General features: G+C 43.7%; 1 protein-coding gene across 5 annotated transcripts in view; it reads right to left on the bottom strand.

The window, feature by feature from the left end:
• Positions 1 to 519: 519 nt before the first annotated feature.
• The window catches only part of CFAP73 (cilia and flagella associated protein 73), a 61,227-nt gene continuing 41,243 nt past the window's right edge, over positions 520 to 20,503 (bottom strand). For all 5 annotated transcript variants that reach the window (XM_056528750.1, XM_056528748.1, XM_056528749.1 and 2 more), the window contains exons 2-7: positions 19,563 to 19,668; positions 16,384 to 16,488; positions 12,021 to 12,221; positions 7,849 to 8,070; positions 5,375 to 5,533; positions 520 to 2,128 (exon numbers count right to left, since the gene is read on the bottom strand). In XM_056528750.1, the coding sequence (XP_056384725.1) occupies positions 2,033 to 2,128; positions 5,375 to 5,533; positions 7,849 to 8,070; positions 12,021 to 12,221; positions 16,384 to 16,488; positions 19,563 to 19,664 (885 nt within the window). In that variant the 5' untranslated portion in view covers positions 19,665 to 19,668 and the 3' untranslated portion in view covers positions 520 to 2,032. The remainder of the gene's footprint in view (positions 2,129 to 5,374; positions 5,534 to 7,848; positions 8,071 to 12,020; positions 12,222 to 16,383; positions 16,489 to 19,562; positions 19,669 to 20,503) is intronic.

Raw genomic sequence — 20,503 nt, 5'->3', positions numbered from 1 at the left:
TAGCCTGTCAATACTGCATGCACATAGCCTGTCAATACTGCATGCACATAGCCTGTCAAAACTGCATGCACATAGCCTGACAATACTGCATGCACATAGCCTGACAATACTGCATGCACATAGCCTGACAATACTGCATGCACATAGCTTGACAATACTGCATGCATATAGCCTGACAATACTGCATGCATATAGCCTGACAATACTGCATGCATATAGCCTGACAATACTGCATGCATATAGCCTGACAATGCTGCATGCATATAGCCTGACAATACTGCATGCATATAGCCTGACAATACTGCATGCACATAGCCTGACAATACTGCATGCATATAGCCTGACAATACTGCATGCATATAGCCTGACAATGAGTTTTGGCCCTTTCAGAGACCATTTCTTTCTACAACGTACTGTTTGGGTTAACTGTACACATATCATACATTTGTTTTAAGTTTAGAACTAAAGGTTTATTCCAAGGAGCATTACATTATATATATATATTATATTTATTTAAAAAAAAAAAGTGTATGTTCACACTGCGTTATTCCGCGCACTGAACATTAACATCAGTGTGAATAGGTTTTCCCCGCGACCCGTTCAGACTGAGGAATTTCAGCTAAAATTGATTCGCACAAAGAAAGAACATGTTCATTCTTTGCGCGAAAGTCTGCTAGCCCTGCATTTTTGTCAAAGTTGACAGCGCAGGGCTGTGCGGTCCAACCGCCGAGGAATTTTGGCGTCGGCCACCAGATGGAATCTCCGATCGCAGAATTCTATGAGCGGAGATTCCATTCACTCAGTGTGAATGCACAGTAATGGTGCTAAAAACAAAACCTATTCTCACCTTCCTCACTCCCTCGCTGTTATCATGGAGCTTTGGTCCTGGTGATTGACAAGTGGCCAGTTCCACTTGCTGACCTTGACCCCAGAAGGGCTGCACAGCACTAGAGCTCTGTGAAACAACGATGCTGGGGCAGCAGGAAACGGGAGTATAATTTATTTATTTTTTATTTTTTTTTTTTTAGCACCAGTCTGAGCTCCATTATCAAAAATAAATGCCTGCATAAAAACTAAGAAGATGTTAATTTGCTTATGGCAATTGGTCCTGTTATTTTCCTAATGAATGATAACAGAACTCTGTCTGCCATGACACCATTTTGATAGGCCCGTTTTGCCTTGTAGTTTTCAGAGCAATATATTTTCTTAGCAGCAGGTGGCGCTGGAGACGCTGTTATTTAGGTGCTCAAGCGGTTCTGCATTCCACAATGTTTATACAGATCTGTGTTATCATGCTGTAAAACAATCAACATTCTGCTTGTAGAGACAAAATATCTTTGGTCAGTCTGGATTTATTATTCTATCTGCTAAATAAAAACCCATCATATTCATTTACTTCTTAAATTCCATTATTAGTCTCCTTGGTCTGCTATTTCTACAGTACGAGCCAGAGAACATAGAAAAGCCCCACTGCTGGCATTTCTCCACTGTAAAATGGCTGCTTTTCCTTTAATATTAAGTGATATATATTGTCCCAATCTCCTTAAAGGGGTACTCCGCCCCTAGACATCATTTCCCTTATCTAAAAGATAGGGGATAAGATGTCTGATCGCGGGTTCCCGTCGCTGGGGACCCCCGTGATCTCGGCTGCGACACCCCAGACATCCGGTGCACAGAGCGAACTTCTCTCCGTGCGGGATGACAGGCGATGCGGGGTGGAGGAACGGTCACACCCCACTCATGACACCACGGCCATGCCCCCTCAATACAAGTCTATGGGAGGGGGCGTGATGGCTGTCATGCCCCCTCCCATAGACTTTCATTGAGGGGCGCGGCTGTGATGTCACGAGCAGGGAGCGGCTGTGATTTCACAAGCCTCTGGCACTGAACCAGACGCTCTAAACGAATGCTGGGTGCAGCATAAAGATCGCGAGGGTCCCGCCACTGGGGATAGGAGATAAGATGTCTAGGGGCGGAGTACCCCTTTAAGCTTTGTGGTATGCCCCTTCCTGATCTTCCAGATATAACCAGGTCAGTTAGTGGAGGACATGGCTGTAGTCAATGGAGTCAGATCACTCTTCTTTAGATCCTTGTATATAGCATCCAGATCCATAAAGCACATTTTAATCTGAAAGAAGATGGTTAACAATGAGTTGGGCGAGGCAAGAACTGAATAAAATTGTGAATTTCCCATTAATATAGCTTGAAGGTTTCCCAAAATATTAAGCAACAAATACATACTTCTGTTTATCTGAGTAAAATCATACTGTTTATTTTTTTTTGGGATTAATGTCAAAAGTTCTGTTACCAAATGTCTGTAGTGCACTGAGCAGCAGAATCCAACTGAGGTCAATGGGGACTGTGCTGCAAGCGGATTGTGCTCAGAATTCATTCACAGCTAAAAATCTGTAGTGTGCATGGGCCTTTAGTGTTTTTTTTTTTTTTTTTTTTTAACTACCCATTGAACTTTGCGAATTCCGACTTCCTCTTGAAAACAGTAGAACAATACATAATTAATCTGCAGTGTTTCTGCAATATAAACTGAAATACTGTTGATTTACAAGCCGCAGTGCAGGTCAATGTGCGTGAAGAAATGGTGCAGATATTTTTCTGCAGTATCAGGATGAGATTTTTTCAGATCTCCTCCACATTGCCTGTACTGTTAACACCGAGGATTTTCTGCAAAAACCTACATTGTATTGGCCATATGTGGTGGGAAATACATACAGAATTTGCTCCTGATTTACCTTGGACTCCATCATACTTTGAAAGTGGTGCTCAGCAAAATTGAAGACACCATTTTATAAGGTTACTTAAATTTGGCTCTTTTTGTAACACTTAGGCCGGGTTCATACTACAGAATTTATGGTCGGAAATTCCGCTGCATGAAGGTAAATGGGTTGTCCGTGAACCCATTCACACTGCAGAATTTTCTGGTCGGAATTTCCGACAGAAAATTACGAGCGAATAATTCTGGCAAAACAATGAACCTGTTCTGGCGGAATCCGCTGCGCAGACATTGCAGTCTAAGGGGACGGCAATATCTGCGCGGTCCTAGCACGGACTGTTCAGGCTAGAAATTCCCACGTGTAAACCCGGCCTTAAAGTGTCCCTGTAATTTAATAAAAAACTTTTGTCATGTCACAGAGACTCAGTGCTCAGACCCCAACCGATTGCTAGAACAAGTAGGAAGAAGTACTGAGCTGAGCACTTACCTACCCATCTCCCTCCCTGCTGCACTAGATGGATTCTATAGAAAGTCTATGGAGCCTTTCTTACGCAACGAGCAGCGAGATGGGGAGCGAAGCATTCCGCTGGGCACTTATCCTGGCTCGTTCTAGTGATCAAGGGGGTGGGGGGGGGCAGCTCCAGACTGTACAAAACTTTTGACACATCTCTATGACCTGTCAAAAGTTCATTTTTAAATACCATAAACACTTGGTCACCTTCTTAAAGTACTGAATAGTGCCTGATCGATCCAGCACTTGCAGCTTTCCATTCAAAGTTACAGGATAAGTGAACAGCACACATATTCAAGTATTACATGTCGACATGTCAAAGTGCTGGATCAATAGTCTCTTTGAAAAAAACAAACACCTGGAGCATGATGTTTTTGAAAAACTGCCCCCTAAAAATGTTTAGTTTTTTCACCCAAAAAATGGCAATGCGTATTTTTTGGACTTTTTTTTCCACTCGGAAATTCCAGTGCAGCAGAGTCCCATTCTTGTCAGTAGAATTCCACTGCCCACGACTCTCAGTCATTCTTTTGTGAGAACAAGAGTGGAATACCTGGCAGTTTATAGGAACAGTAATGTCTACGCAGTCCTACTGCCGACTGATTCGGCCAGAGATTCCTCAGTCTGAACCTAGCCTTATAGGAACTATGTAAATGCCTCATCCTTCCTGAGGTGGCGGTGTGGGCCAACTAAGCACTTGCTGCTGGGACCCCAACAGATTACAGCTTTTAGCTGTAGCCTGGCAGTGGATGTGAAAAGGCTACCAACAAAAAGAGACTGTCTGTAGCCGACCACACCTTCAACTTACAGTGCTATATGCTAACAACTTAGGGTATGAAAACACAACATTTCTGCCCCATCAATAGTATTTTTCAGTATCCTGCCAAAAACGGGATCCTGACATATACAGAGGTCCCTCAACATACGATGGTAATCCGTTCCAAATGGACCACAGTTTGTTGAAACCATCGTATGTTGAGGGATCTGTGCAATGTAAAGTATAGGACAGTGGTCTACAACCTGCGGACCTCCAGATGTTGCAGAACTACAACACCCAGCATGCCCGGACAGCCAACGGCTGTCCGGGCATGCTGGCAGTTGTAGTTTTGCAACATCTGGAGGTTCACAGGTTGAAGACCACTGGTATTGGAGGTAATACTCACGTGTCCCCGCCGCTCCGGACCATCACTGCTGCCCTGGATGTCGCCCTCCATCGCTGTTGCCGCGTCCCCAGGGTGTCCCCGACGCTCCGGTAAAGCCTCCGCTTCCCCGGCATCCTCGCTCTCCGTCGGCATCCTCGCGCTGCCATCACGCCGCTACGCACGCCGCTCCTATTGGATGACGGGACGGTGTGCGCAGCGACGTGATGACGATGCAGGGGAAAACGAAGAGGACGCGCCGGAGCCCCGAGGACAGGTAGGTGATAGTCAGCGGACCACACGGGGCACCGTAAACGGCTATCCGGTGGCAGCTGAAGCAGTGTGCGCTGCCGGATAGCGTTTATGCGATGTCCCCGACATAAAAAAGCATTGTATGTTGATGCTGCCTACAACATGCAATGGCCTCTGAGAGGCCATCGTATGTTGAAATGATCGTATGTCGGGGCCATCGTAGGTCGGGGGGTCACTGTACTGTTAACTGGAACAGCAGACCCCATTCACTTCTATGGCCAGGGATGACTCCATTCTAGAAGTATGCGCTATTTTAAACTGACTCATGGCAGGGGCTGTTGCGCTTTTGAAATGGCATATCCGTCCCAAAGGAGTCACTAAGTTTTAAATGCTCTTTAGAGATGAGCGAACTTACAGTAAATTCGATTCGTCACGAACTTCTCGGCTCGGCAGTTGATGACTTATCCTGCATAAATGAGTTCAGCTTTCAGGTGCTCCGGTGGGCTGGAAAAGGTGGATACAGTCCTAGGAGGATGAACTAATTTACGCAGGATAAGTCATCAACTGCCGAGCCGAGAAGTTCGTGACCAAACGAATTTACTGTAAGTTCGCTCGTCTCTAATGCTCTTACATACAGCGGGCAGAATAAAACTTGCCGCCTGTGAGTTCAGACAAAGTGATTTAACTGTAAGTACAAATAAGAATCCCTTTATTTATATTCATTGTACATGCATTATTCATAGTCACCTTCTCGAGCTGCATTTCTGTGTCCTCTATGGATATGTCAGACTTCATATGCATCTGTTTGGTGATTGTTTGGAACAGATTCAGAGCTGCCATTCTGATGCGACCCAAGCGGAGCGTATTTTCTGCTGCTGTGTTTTGGATTTGTGCCCAACCTGATTCCTGAAAAGGTATTTTTTTTTACAAATTCTTTTAACTTAGTTCATCAATTCCACTCTGTTTACACATTACTTCTTAAAAAGCTAGGTCCTGACATATTGTCCGTAGTGTCATTATCATGATCTCTGCTTGCTGTCAGAGACTAACCCATCCTGATCATGTAATGCCAAAACAATAGCTTATTACGAGAGAGTTCTGATCAGGACAAAATTGCCAGTCTCTGGATATAAACACAGATATCTTTTACCCGCTGTGAGCAGGCGCAGATCTTTAAAAACACAGAGGAGTTATAGAGGTTTAGCCATCTGAGAAACGTATCCTGTGGTTAGGGAATAACTAGCTGGTCGTTGGGAAGGGGCCTAACCACAAACTAGAGAACAGAAGTCCCCGTCTCCCATTAGATTTAAATCGCTTGGGGGAGGGGTGGTAATGGAGAATTGGCCTGTGATTAGACCCCCCCCCCAATGATCAGCTAGTTATTTTGTAGATAGGGGATATCTTTCTCATATGGAAAAAGCCCTTTAAATTACACAGTCTATTACAAAACTTGCATAACTTTTCATTGTTTAGTGGCTTCCTTTACAAAAAGAAAAAAAATCTATGCATTTTTTACTGCACACCAATGGATAAGTAATCACTCTTAAAGGGGTACTCCGCCCCTATACATCTTATCCCCTATCCAAAGGATAGAGGATAAGATGTCTGATCGCGAGGGTCCCGCCGCTAGGGACCCCCGGCATCCGTTTAGAGAGTCGGGTGCAGCACCGGAGGCTTGTGACGTCATAGCCATGCCCCCTCAATGCAAGTCTATGGGAGGGGGCGTGACTGCCGTCACGCCCCCTCCCATAGACTTGCATTGAGGGGGCATGGCCGTGACGTCACGAGCGGGGTGTGACCGTGACGTCACGAGCCTCCGCCCCACATCGCCGGTCATCCAGCATGGAGTAAAGTTCGCTCCGTGCACCGGATGTCTTTGGATAGAGGATAAGATGTCTAGGGGAGGAGTACCCCATTAATGCCATTAGAGACTCCTGTTTGGCAGACAGCTACTCCTTACATATGCACATCCTGCCAAACGTATGTGTGTTCTCAATGGCAAAAGTGGAGTAAGGCACTGCCAGACACCTCTTATCTTCCATAAGAACAAGCCAACTGGTCCTGCTGAAACTCAAGATGCTCCTCTCTTCTTTACCTGACATCTCATGATACCACCATACACATAGACATTCCCACCAAAATCAATGGGTTTGGTATACGTTCATCTATTGTGTATGGCCAGCTTAAAGGGGTATTCCAGGAAAACACTTTTTTTTTATATATCAACTGGCTCCAGAAAGTTAAACAGATTTGTAAATTACTTTTATTATAAAATCTTAATCCTTTCAGTACTTATGAGCTTCTGAAGTTAAGGTTGTTCTTTTCAGTCTATATCCTCTCTGATGACACCTGTCTCGGGAAACGCCAAGTTTAGAAGCAAATCCCCATAGCAAACCTCTTCTAAACTGGGCGTTTCCTGAGACAGGTGTCATCAGAGAGCACTTAGACAGAAAAGAACAACCTTAATTCAGAAGCTCATAAGTACTTAAAGGATTAAGATTTTTTAATAGAAGTAATTTACAAATCTGTTTAACTTTCTGGAGCCAATTGATATATATATAAAAGTTTTTTCCTGGAATACCCCTTTAACAGCTAACTTTGAAAGAGCAATGGAAATACTATGCAGAAATACCCAGAGAAAGCTCTGTAAAAGCAGTTTATGTTGAGGACTGGGTCACTGGTAATTATCAATTACACGGTAGTTTTAATTTTCAATATGAAAAGACTGAGCACCCTGTAGTGTAAAGTATTACACGGTAGGTACATGATGAGCCGGCTTTTTCTATTAGTACTATCTGCTGAATTGTACTCACCAGAGTGAGTTCTTCTCAGTGTGACCTCTATTATCAAAGCACCCAGAAATGCTTTAGGGAAATATTGTGTCACATGTACACAACGCCTTCTATCAAATGAAAAATCCTTGTGACATAATTATGCATCATTAAAGCTGACGAATGGAAAAATGTATATAAAGGTTTTTGTAAGTTATCTACAACTAGAAAAAAAAAATTTCTGTTGAAAACAAACCCACTTCATCTACAAACCTGGAGCTGAAGTAGATTTCAGCTACAATTTATACCTATTTGCAGACGTAAATTTTAATACATTTTTAATAAAAAAAATAAAAATAAAAAAAAGAATGCAACTTTCTCTAAAATACGCCAGGTGCAGGGATGATAAATTCCCCCATGGGGTCACCTATTATATATGAATATCATTACCCATTCGAGAACCACAGCTCTTGCTCTTTCTAGTTGTCCCTGTAGATCTGCTATTTGGTTATTGAGCTCCAGGATCTGGCTGTGTGCCTCCTCCTGGTAATGTAGCAATCGTGCCCTTTCGCGCTCAGTCTTCTCCTGATACTCCAGCTCTCGCTTCAGTAACTTTTCTTGTGTAGCCATTAGTGTGTTAAACCGATCAATCATCTCCTGGACTTCCTGAAACTAGAAGAAGAGTATACAATGTAAGGGTTTAGTAAAGAATATGTTTTCTTTTATTCTGAAATGCTGTTAAATTATAAGGGGTTATCCAACTTTTTACTAGCAGTAAGGTGACTGACATGAACCTGAAACTCTCTACATAATTGATCACCACACCTTAAAAGGGGTACTCCCGGGGAAACTTTTTTTTTTTTTTTTTAATCAACTGGTGCCAGAAACTTAAACAGATTTGTAAATCACTTCTATTAAAAAAATCTTAATCCTTCCAGTACTTTTTATAGGCTGTATACTAAAGAGAAATCAAAAAAAGAAATGCATTTCGTCTGATGTCATGACCACAGTGCTCTCTGCTGACCTCTGCTGTCCATTTTAGGAACCGACCAGAGCAGCATATGTTTGCTATGGGGATTTTCTCCTGCTCTGGACAGTTCCTAAAATGGACAGCAGAGGTCAGCAGAGAGCACTGTGGTCATGACATCAGAGGAAATGCATTTCTTTTTTGGATTTCTCTTTAGTATACAGCCCCTAAAAAGTACTGGAAGGATTAAGATTTTTTAATAGAAGTGATTTACAAATCTGTTTAGCTTTCTGGCACCAGTTGATTTAAAAAAAATAAAAAAGTTTCTATGGGAGTACCCCTTTAAAAGGGGTACTCGAGGGAAATCACTTATTCTCCCATCCACAGAATAGGGGATACATTTCTGATCGCCGGCATCCCTTCTCAGCCTGGTAATCTGCTGATCGGCCATCACTGGGGCAGAGCGCGCCGAGAACCTGTATGACTAAAGAGCCACATGGGTGTCACCAGTGATGCACATGTCCCTACACTGTCTGACCTTGTCAGACAGTGTTAGGACCAGCCCCAAACTGGTAACACCAGTTAAGCATACTGGTCCACTTTGATGAGCGCTGACCGATGATATACGAAGATTACCGCTGCTCATTCCCTTTCTTTTTCTTTTACAGGGATGGGTTAAAAGATTTATTGTTTTTGCAATTATTCATTGAAATCCTTTTGTCTACATACACTGTTTGTTGGCAGGATACCCCCTGTTTACACGAGGAGTTGTGCTGCTGACAAACAATGATTTTAAGTCCACAAGAAAGATATGATCTGCTTGTTTGTCAGGCTGCACACTGGCATGTTTACACTGGGCAATGATTGGGTAGACCTGTTAGTTCAATCATTGATCCATGTAAAAGTGTACTTAAGGTGCTCTTACACTGTGCCATTTTGGAGCAAAATCCAGATATGGATCATAATGAATTGGATCATATGAAGAACAGGTTCTACTTCTACAATTTTTTTTTCTTTTTTGAATCCACGCCAGACCAGTAGTAGATTAAAAAAAAAGAGTAGTAGCATCTATTCTTTAAATGATCTAATTCATTATGATCCACATCCGTGGCTTCAAAACTGCACTGTGTAAGAACACCCTTACTATTACCGTATATACACGAGTATAAGCCGAGTTTTTCAGCACGATTTTTCGTGCTGAAAACGCCCCCCTCGGCTTATACTCGAGTGAACTCTCTGCCTGTCAATCCCTTCTCAGTCGTCTTCAACCTGCGGACCTCCAGATGTTGCAAAACTACAACTCCCAGCCATCGGCTGTCCGGGCATGCTGGGAGTTGTAGTTTTGAAACATCTGGAGGTCCGCAGGTTAAAGACCACTGCGGCCTTCATCATCATCCAGACCCCCCTTTAGTTTTCTACTCACCTCCCCTCAGTGGGAAGGAAGGGTGAGCTGGTCCGGGCCATCTATGCTGCAGGGACCGTCCGGTGGGGAGGCTTAGTCGTTCCTGGCTGTCCATCTTCACCAGGAGGCCCTCTTCTCCTCTCCGGGCCGACCCCGGACTAGTGACGTTGCCTTGACGACGACGCACAGGGATGTCCGTGCGCAGCAGACGTCTGTGACGTCCCTGCGCATGAACGTCCCTGTGATGATGATTACAGGGTGATGATGACGGGGGTGTTAATGACAGGGGTCTGGATGATGACAGGGGGGATGATGTATTTCCCACCCTAGGCTTATAGTCGAGTCAATAACTTTTCCTGGGTTTTTGGGGTGAAATTAGGGGCCTCGGCTTATATTCGGGTCGGCTTATACTCGAGTATATACGGTACATAAAAAAAACACAAATGTAACAAGCCACAGCCATTCTGATCACTGTAATGAAGAGCTGTTGAGTCAATGTGTTGTTTTTGTCCCCAAAGGATTCATAATTTAGTGTTAAAAACAGATACACAGAGACTCAGCAGGACCCATGTATTCTAATGAGCAGGATATTCACAATCTATACATCATAGATCCCAAATAAACTTGTGTCTATTAGCCTTTCAGCAGCACTTTCCCTATAAGTTCAAATATGACTGTGTGTTACGTTACACTGCTTGGCATTTGCATGTATTTTCTATATACATTCCTATCCCTAAAAACAAAATAAATATATAGTGTGGTTATAGGCAATCACTTATCTGCTGTCTACTTAGAGGCTTTAAAGCAGGGGTCCTCAAACTACGGCCCGCGGGCCACATGCGGCCCGCCGGGTGTTTTTGCCTTAGGACATCCCTGTGTTCCGAAAGATGCTTTCGGAACACAAGGATGCCTCTGAAGTCCCTGCGGCCCGAGTTTACTTTAAAAACGCGGGGACCGCCGGGAGCAGGCGCACGCAGCGACGTCACTGACGTCCCATGCGTGCACCCATGGCAACCGAGCGCAGAGCAGAAGAGAAGACACAAGGACGCGCGCGCTGGTAGTAGGTAAGTGTTTACCAGCGGCGCGTCCCTTCGGTGTTCTGACCACCGATCCTCCGGTCCTGCTATGGCTGGAGCGGTGGTCGGAACACTGAAATTGGGGCAGTACACAGGCATACAGCCTCCAGCCATACTTTATGGCTGGAGGCTGTATGCCTGTGGGGAACATACTGTCAACGTAATTTGGGGGACTATACTGCCAGCCTAATGTGGGGAAACATACAGCACCTAATGTGGGACTATATTGCCTAATGTGGGGGAACATACTGCCAACCTTATGTGGGGGAACTATACTGCACACCTAATGTGGGGGAACTATACTGCACCTAATGTGGGGGGAACATACAGCACCTAGTGTGGGGGAACTATACTGCCAGCCTAATGTGGGGGAACATACTGCCAGCCTAATGTGGGGGAACATACTGCCAGCCTAATGTGGGGGACTATATTGCACCTAATGTGGGGGAACTATACTGCACCTAATGTGGGGGGGAACTACAACCTAATGTGGGTGAACTATGCTGCACCTAATATGGGGGGGGGGGGGAACTACAACCTAATGTGGGGGAACTATACTGCCAACCTAATGTGGGGGAATTGTACTGCACCTAATGTGGGGGAATTGTACTGCACCTAATGTGGGGGAACTGTACTGCCAACCCTAATGTGGGGGAACTACAGCCTAATGTGGGGGAACTACAGCCTAATGTGGGGGGATCTATACTGCCAACCTAATGTGGGGGAACTGTGCTGTGTACTTAAAGTGGTAGTCCACTAATAAGATATATGTGTTCATAGGAATTTATTCATGTTTTGTTATCTATAGTCCGGCCCTCCAACGGTCTGAGGGATCGTGAACTGGCCCCCCGTTTAAAAAGTTTGAGGACCCCTGCTTTAAAGGGAAACTGACAGCTCCTGCACTAAACCCAATACACAGGGTTAGAGTGTGCGGATAAAAACTGAGGTATAACTTTCCCGGATCTGTCATCAGGTACCGGAGAAAGAACCATTATTTGCTGGCATTGCTAATATGTTAATCGCTGTTTTTTGCAATGGAGGTGGGACCTGGCAGGGATGCTGGGTATGCCAGGTCCCTCCTCCTTTGCACAAAGACAGCGATTAACCTATTAGCCATGCCGGTTGGATTCAGTGTGGGTGAACCAGCCGCTAGTTTTGCTTCAAACTGACTACTTACCTCTTCAGTCCTCTCTAACACCCTTTGCAGGTACTGCTGATATATGCTATTCTTTCCTTGTCTGTGCAGCAGCTTCTCTTTACGGGTCTGCAGCTGTATGTTCTCAGCCTGTAAACGTATTGCTTCTCTTTCCTTCTGTGCCGCTAGCTGCCGCTCTTCACCTGCTTTACGTAGTGCACGCTTTCGTTTTGAGTCATTTTCCTATAAAGAATTTTACATGATGGGAATCAACATCAGGACATATTTATTAAACTATTTATTAAACTATCACAGGGGGCTGATAAATTTGGCTCACATTAGCTAAAACCAATAAATGACTTTAGATACAAATTTGTAACCCCACCTCAAGTCCCAGCTGTGAAAAAAAAGTGATATATATATATATACCGTATTTATCGGCATATAACACGCAATTTTAAAACTTAAATTTAAGGCAAAAAGCCTGCCTGCGTGTTATACGCCGATAAATCTTCTGGTCACTGATTTAAAGCGGCCGCAGCAGCTTGTGAAGTATTAACAGCAAGGCCACGCCCACTTTAAATCAGTGACCAGCGGCGGCTCCTGCCCGCTCTGCTTTAAATTTTTCTTACCTCCCTCATCATTCCCCCTTTTCCCTGCTTTTTATAGTTTTTATTATTTTCCTTACCTGGCTGTGCTTCGGCAGGCCAGGTTACGCAGCGGGTCTTGCGGGCTGCGGTCAGTGAAGCAGATGAGTCACGTCCTCTCCCGGCTTCTCTGCGCAGCATCAGTGACTTCACTTTTCATTTCTTGGAGTCGCCGCACTCCGAACTCTGACTAGCGGAGGTTGCAGGAAATGAAAAGTGACGTCACTGATGCAGCGCAGAGAAGCCGGGAGAGGACGTCATTCATCTGCTTCATGACCACACAGCCTGCAAGACCTGTCGAAGCACAGCCAGGTAAGGAAAAAAAATATGAAAAGCAGGAAAAGGGGGGATGATGAGGGAGGGAAAGAATAGCATAAGAGGAAAATGATGGGGGGGGGATGATGAGACAGGGTGGGGGGATGATGAGACAGGGTGGGGGGATGATGAGACAGGGGGAAATTATGGTGGGGGGGAGGCACTAAAGGCTTAATGTCTGTATGGCTAGTGGTGGTCTATGACAGGGGGAAATGATGAGACATGGGGGGGATGATGAGACATGGGGGGGATGATGAGAGGGGTAAATGTGGCACAGGGACTGATAAAAGGGAAGGAATGATGTGGCACTGGAGGGGACGGGACCAAACTGAGGAGCAGAGGAAAACGAAGTTGGGGGGATGATGTGGCATTTAGTCCAAATCATTTATTTTACATTTAATTTTTTTTACTTAAATTTCCCTGTTAAAATGGGGGTGCGTGTTATACGCCAGTGCATGTTATACGTCAATAAATACGGTGTATATATATATATATATATATATATATATGTCTATTACATTTATTTACCACTTTTTCACCCTAAATGTGACTAATCCATTTTTTGTGTTTTTTTTCTCTCTTCTCATTTCAGATCCATGTATCCTGTGGACTACTTCAGATTCGGTGGACTACTACGATAACCAGCATTTTTTTTTGTTTAATATTAATAAAATGGTTGTTGAGGACTTGTGGGGGAGTGTTTTTTTAAAATAAAAGTTTTATAAATGGGTTGTGTTTTTTTTATTTATTTACTAAACAGGCTTAGTAGTGGAAGCTGTCTTATAGACAGAATCTATTACTAAGCCGGACTTAATGTTGGCCCCAAAACAGCTAGCACTATCCCCAGTTATTACTCCGGTACCCACCGCCACAGGGGTGCCAGGAAGAGCCGGTAACAACAGGCCTGGAGTGTCAAAAAATGGAGCTCCTGGGCCTAGGCAGTAACAAGCTGCTGTTATTTAGGCTGGGGAGGGCCAGTAACAATGGTCCTCGCTCATCCTGGTAACGTCAGGCTGTTGCTGCTTGGTATCTGGCTGAGAATAAAAAGACAGGGAACCCTATGCGTTTCTTTCATAAATTAAATTAAAAAAAATAACACCTCTGTCCATGACAGGAACTGTCCAGAGCACGATGAGTTTGCTATGGGGATTTGCTTCTAATCTGGACAGTTCCTGACATGGACAGAGGTGTCAGCAGAGAGAAATGTTGCCAGACTGGAAAGAACTTTACAAGTTTCTCTGTAATATACAGCAGCTAATAGGTACTGGAAGGGTTAAGATTTTGAAATAAAAGTAATTTACAAATCTGTTTAACTTTCTGGCACCAGTTCATATGTTTTCACCAGAGTTCCCCTTTAAGACACACACCGTGGCATCTATTCACAGGTATAGAAGATATTGTAAAATGTGAAAGTCAGAAATAAACAGTGATTTATATGGATTCCACATCCACATGATCAGTTTTTCCTAAACTGAAAAGCAAATCAGATTTTATAGCTGCATTCAAGAATTTTGCTTTACTCTTATTTATTAGTCTTACACTTTACAGGTCATTGCTTGACCTACTGAAACCGAGGAGTGAATAGAAAATAAAATAAACAAGAAGACATTTTTTTTTTACAATGAAACATTGGGGCACATCTACTACAATTGACAAAGTACAGCAGTGTAACCTTCTAGAGTTTAGTATTTGGGTGGGTTGAGGGATTTCTATGTCAGTTTTTTGTTTTGTATGGGGACTGTTATGTTCATTTGACAGTATGTGTTACATCATTGTCCTCGTTTTACATAGGTGTGTTGACTGTTAAAAACTGAAAATGTTAATAAAAATATTTCTGATCTCGGTTTTATAGTGATAAGGGTGTATAAGCATGCACCAGATCTATAAACAGGATGTTTGTCTTGTGGTTTAATCTGCTGTAGGCATAAAAAGACTAAATAAAAGAAATCAGGTAATCGGGCCCTACGCAACTCTGAAGCCCCTGACACTTTTTTGATATGTACATATGTGTAAAAAATAAAGGTATTGCAGTGCTTTAAAAATACGGCGTTCCATCAGAAATCTAACAAAATACAGGAATTTTTTTTTGCCTCATTGTGAAAACGGTGTTTACCAGAAAGACGAGATGTGATGCCTGTGACGGTTCCTAGAGTCACCCTACCCCTTCTCTATTGTTGCCTGAGCTTCCAGAGGACTATGGACCAGTGACTAGTGGAACTCGGACTAGCTCCAGGGGTGGGCATGACTAAGACAGGGACTTTGATGGACTTTAGGACACTTTCCACAGTTTGTGCCCCTAAGTTAATGTTGTCCGGTGACATAAAGCTCCTTGTTGGATATCTTATTAAAATACCTTTCTTTGCTGTTTTCATGACACATTCTGCACACGGTCTACATTGTGCACACGGTCTACATTGTGCACACGGTCTACATTGTGCACACGGTCTACATTCTGCACACGGTCTACATTCTGCACACGGTCTACATTCTGCACACGGTCTACATTGTGCACACGGTCTACATTGTGCACACGGTCTACATTGTGCACACGGTCTACATTCTGCACACGGTCTACATTCTGCACACGGTCTACATTCTGCACACGGTCTACATTCTGCACACGGTCTACATTCTGCACACGGTCTACATTCTGCACACGGTCTACATTCTGCACACGGTCTACATTCTGCACACGGTCTACATTCTGCACAAGGCACTATATAGGGATACCTTTATTGGATTATTTTTTAGACTTACTGTCACCTGTATTGTCTTTGCTGCTCCTTCCCCCTGTGATGTCCTTCTTCTAAAAGGAGACACTTGTTCCTCAATAAGGAGAGATTGATTTCTATACCTGAAGACTGGTGTTGCCTGGTTCTTTGGGTACGAGGATGCAATCTTCTCTAGTTCTGCCTAGAGATATTGCCTGTGGTATGCTGGGGCTTGTCAACTGAAAGGAGAAGTCGTTCTTGAAGGGGGGGGAACACTGAGAGGTCCCTGGTCAGTCCGTCACATTGCCCATAACCAGTCAGACTCACTGTGACTGTTTGTTGTGGGCATAAAGACCATCTCTCTGTTAGACATGTTGATAAATGGGGCTGAATGCTTCAAAGAATAAAAACCAAAAGGATAGGGGATAAGAGGTCTGATCGCTGGGGTCCCGCTGCTGGGGCCTCAGTGATCTCCTACAGCTCCCTAAACAAATTCTGGGTTCCGACGGCAGTGGTCGTCACGTCACAGCCAAGCCCCCTTGTGATGTCACACCCCCTTGTGATGCCATGGCCAACACGCCCCCTCCCATAGACATGAATGGAGGGGCGAGGCGTGACGTCACTATTACGGACTCCAGCTCCGAGCGTTCTGAACAATATATGCAGAATGCTGGAGCACCGGAGTACCCCTTTAAAGCCAGTATATAAAGGGTAGAAAGCAGGAGAGCGCACCTTGAGGAACTTATCAAATTTGAACAAGGAATCCTTGAGTTTCTCTTCTTTGTGTTCAAGTTCAGCACGACGCTGCTGCAGACTCTCAGTCTTCATCTGAAATTCCTGTGAAAAACACAGATCATAAAAGATTAGATGGCTTATTACTCACACCTGTGTTTGTATAGTTTCTGTTTACTAATAAAGTAAATCTGAAAGGGGTACTCCACTTTGCCGCGTCTAAAGTGAACATAAACTGCTGCCGGTTAGCTCAGGGGGCTGTTCGGGATCGCCGCAGCGAAATCGCTGTGTGCAGAGCAGCTGTAGGACACGAGGAGGGTCCCCCTACCTGACTCCTGGTGTCCGATCGCCGAATGACCGCTCAGCGCCTGAGATCCAGGCATGAGCAGTCAAGCGGCAGAATCATCGATCAATGGTTTCCTATCAGAAACCATTGATCAATGTAAAAGATCACTGTGTGCAGTGTTATAGGTCCCTATGGGAGCTATAACATTACAAATAAAATTGAAAAAAAAAGTTAATAAAGATCATTTAACCCCTTCCCTAATAAAAGTTTGAATCACCCCCCTTTTCCAATTAAAAAAAAAAACACAAAACTGTGTAAATAAAAATAAACATATGTGGTATCGCCGCGTGCCGAAATGTCCGAATTATAAAAATATATAATGAATTAAAAAGCTTGGTCAATGGCGTACGCACAAAAAAATTCCAAATTCCAAAGTCCAAAATAGCGTATTTTTGGTCACTTTTTATATCATGAAAAAATGAATAAAAAGTGATCAAAAAGTCTGATCAATACAAAAATGGCACCGCTAAAAACTTCAGATCACAGCGCAAAAAATGAGCACTCATACCGACCCATACGCGAAAAAAAAAAAAAAAAGCTATAGGGGTCAGAAGATGACAATTTTAAACGTATACATTTTCCTGCATGTAGTTATGATTTTTTCCAGAAGTCCGACAAAATCAAACCTATATACGTAGGGTATCATTTTAACCCCTTAAGGACTGAGCCCTTTTTCGCAATTCTGACCACTGTCACTTTAAGCGTTAATAACTCTAAAACCCTTTTACCGAATATTCTGATTCTGAGATTGTTTTTTCGTGACATATTGTACTTTATTTTGGTGGTAAATTTTCGGCGTTTCTTGCATCCTTTTTTGGTGAAAAATCCAGAAATGTCATGAAAATGTTGCATTTTTCTAACTTTGAAGCTCTCTGCTTGTAAGGAAAATGGATATTCCCAATAAATTTTATTTTTATTCACAAATACAATATGTCCACTTTATGTTGGCATCATAATATGGACATATTTTCACTTTTTGAAAAAATTAGAGGGCTTCAAAGTAGAGCAGCAATTTTCAAAAATTTCATGAAAATTGCAAAATCTGAAGGGACAGATGTTACAGAACTACAACTCCCAGCATGCCAGGGTGGTCTAGGCATGCTGAGAGTTGTAGTTTGGCAACATCTGGAGGGCTACCGTTTGGGCACCACTGTAACAGTGGTCACCAAACTGTGACCCTCCAGATGTTGCAAAACTATAACTCCCAGCATGCCCAGACAGCCTTTGGCTGTCTGGGCATGCTGGGAGTTGTAGTCCAGTGCATTGCAGTGGATTGCAATTTGCCATAGAATGTAATGTTAGACTCAGCACCTTTCTCGGCTTGAGCGCTCCACCTCCATTACATTCTACAGGCTGACACTCGCACACCAGCCCCCAACCATTGGTTACTGCGGTGGCTGGGGTGTGGGGTGTGTGCGAGTGTCACGTGACATATTTAATAGTCACCGCATCGCTCCTCACTGCAGTCTCACTTGGGTTATCACAGGGAGAGAGGATCTCCTCTCCCTGTGATAACCCAAAGCTTCATGCAGCTCTCTTGGCTCCTGTGGCCTGGACAAAAAAAAATATATCAATTTTCCTACTTTGGTTGAATCCACTTGGGTCATAACAGCAGTGAAATTTACCTGCAGCCGCAGATTTGGGGGAATCAATTATAACAGGTTGTTGCCAGCCGTGCGCCATGTTTTCTGGTTGGAATTTTGTCTGCCATGCGCCAAAGTTATCATTTTGTTGCACGGCATGTAGTAATTTGGTACAGGCAGTGTGGTTGGAGGTGAAGTGGGTATGAGACATTTGGAGGCCAGTTGCGTTAGCAAAATGCGTCTTTTTGAAAAGTTGCACATACATAGTAAATACATTACCACTGCAAAATTCCTAACCAAACACAACCATATAGTCAACAGCGTATACAAAAAGTCACACACTTTTGACGCAGAAATTCAATGCGCCAAACCATTGCGAAAAAAGCTGATTAAAAAAATACCCTCAAAACATAATGAAAACTTCCCCCCTATTGTATTGTGGATTTGCTATTAATTCCACCATGTTCTATGTATAGGACGAGATCCATGCGAATTCTGTTGCGCATTTCAGTCAGAACCGCATAAAAATTTCTGACATCCCTGATAGGATGTATTTAGTTACTGGGCAGCAGGAGCTAGAAATTCAGGCCGTCAGGGTGGACTGGAGACGCTGGACCGGATGAAGTAAGTACACTGTATTTTATGAGTTCAAACACACAGCAGGCTGTTGTTTATTTTTTAAATAAAATCAGAGAAGTACTTTAAAAGGGTGCTCCGGGGAAGTTCAGGAAAAAAAAAAAAGCCCCAAAGCCACCACAATACCTATTCTGTGTCCCCTGTAGTTATCCTTGTAATTTTTCCAGCTCCTGTGGCCCCTGTTGTCTCCTAAATATTATTTTTCCTTGCTTACAGCCCAGACTACAACTCCCAGCAGTCAGTGCAGCTCTATGTAAAGGCTGCCAGCCAAATGCTCTTACTATCTATGTGCAAGCTGTATTGTTGTAAACACACTGTATAGGTCTTTTCTTTCAAATTTTCCTCTCCCCCCCCCCCCCAGCAATAAATCATGCTATGCTCTGAATGGAGTCAGTGATTAGATGTACAGCAGGAAAATAGCAGAGTTATGTGCTGAAGAAACTGCTCTATATAGTTAATTAATGATATTTAGACAAATAAATAAGTTGGTGAGAGGGAAAAGATGGGCTATGGGTTTAGTTCCCCGGAGTACCCCTTTAAACTGCATTTCTCTCTTCATAAAGATAATACTTTCCTGTTCGAATAAGAGGAATACAGAAACATGAGGCATTCACCTCTTTTTGGGTGTTTAAAGCTTGTTCAACTTCAATCATCTCTCGCTTCTTCTCCAGAAGTCTTGTAGCCGGTGTCAGGAAATCATCCTCCCGATCTGGCATACGCCTTGAAAATAAAACCAATAAAATGAGGGGTAAATATCCATTCTCCATTACATTAGTATGATTTAAAAATCCACTCTATTTCAGAAGTTTCTATAGTTTATAACTGTGGTTTACAAACTGTGGATCTTTAGCTCTGGCAAAACCACAACTCCCAGCATGCCCGGACAGCCAACGGCTGTCCGGGCATGCTGGGAGTTGTAGTTTTGCAACAACAGGAAGTCCACTGTTTGGAGACCACTCGTCTACAATAACCTCTGCTGAAAGGGTAAAACACCCTCCTAGTAGCACCAATGTAAGCATCGTGGACTGGCAGCATATTAGGATGGACTCGCAATACTCTGAGGCCTCGTTCACATGGTGGAATTTCCAAGTGGAATACCGTGGAAATATTCCGCCCAGAAATCTCGTTGCAGCAGACTCCCATTGTTTTCAATGGAATTCTGCTGCACACAACAGAATTTCTGCCGTGGAAAATTTTTCTTTCCGGCCTCTGCCCGTTTTACGGCATGATTGGGTATGTTCACACGGCGGAATGTCCGCCCGGAAAATTTCTGCCAGACATTTCGCAGACAGTGGACCACTTGAAAATGCACCGTCTCTATTGACAAGTCAATTCCTTCCACGGAGGCCAAAATTGGAATTTCCACAGCGGATGTTGCCACAGTGCAGCAGAATCCCATCGAATACAATGGGACTGCGCCGTATTCCGCCATGTGAACGAAGCCTTACAGTACAGGTGACAAACCACCTTAACCTTACACACCTAGGGTGGTCACCGTTGCCAGCAGAGTCAGAAGTGACCTCCTTTTTTTTTTTTATTAATCAACTGGTGCCAG

Source organism: Hyla sarda, chromosome 1 (genome assembly GCF_029499605.1).
Source record: "Hyla sarda isolate aHylSar1 chromosome 1, aHylSar1.hap1, whole genome shotgun sequence".
NCBI lineage: Eukaryota > Metazoa > Chordata > Amphibia > Anura > Hylidae > Hyla > Hyla sarda.
Note: the sequence above shows the minus strand (reverse complement) of the source record. Positions and strands in the feature narration are given on the sequence as shown.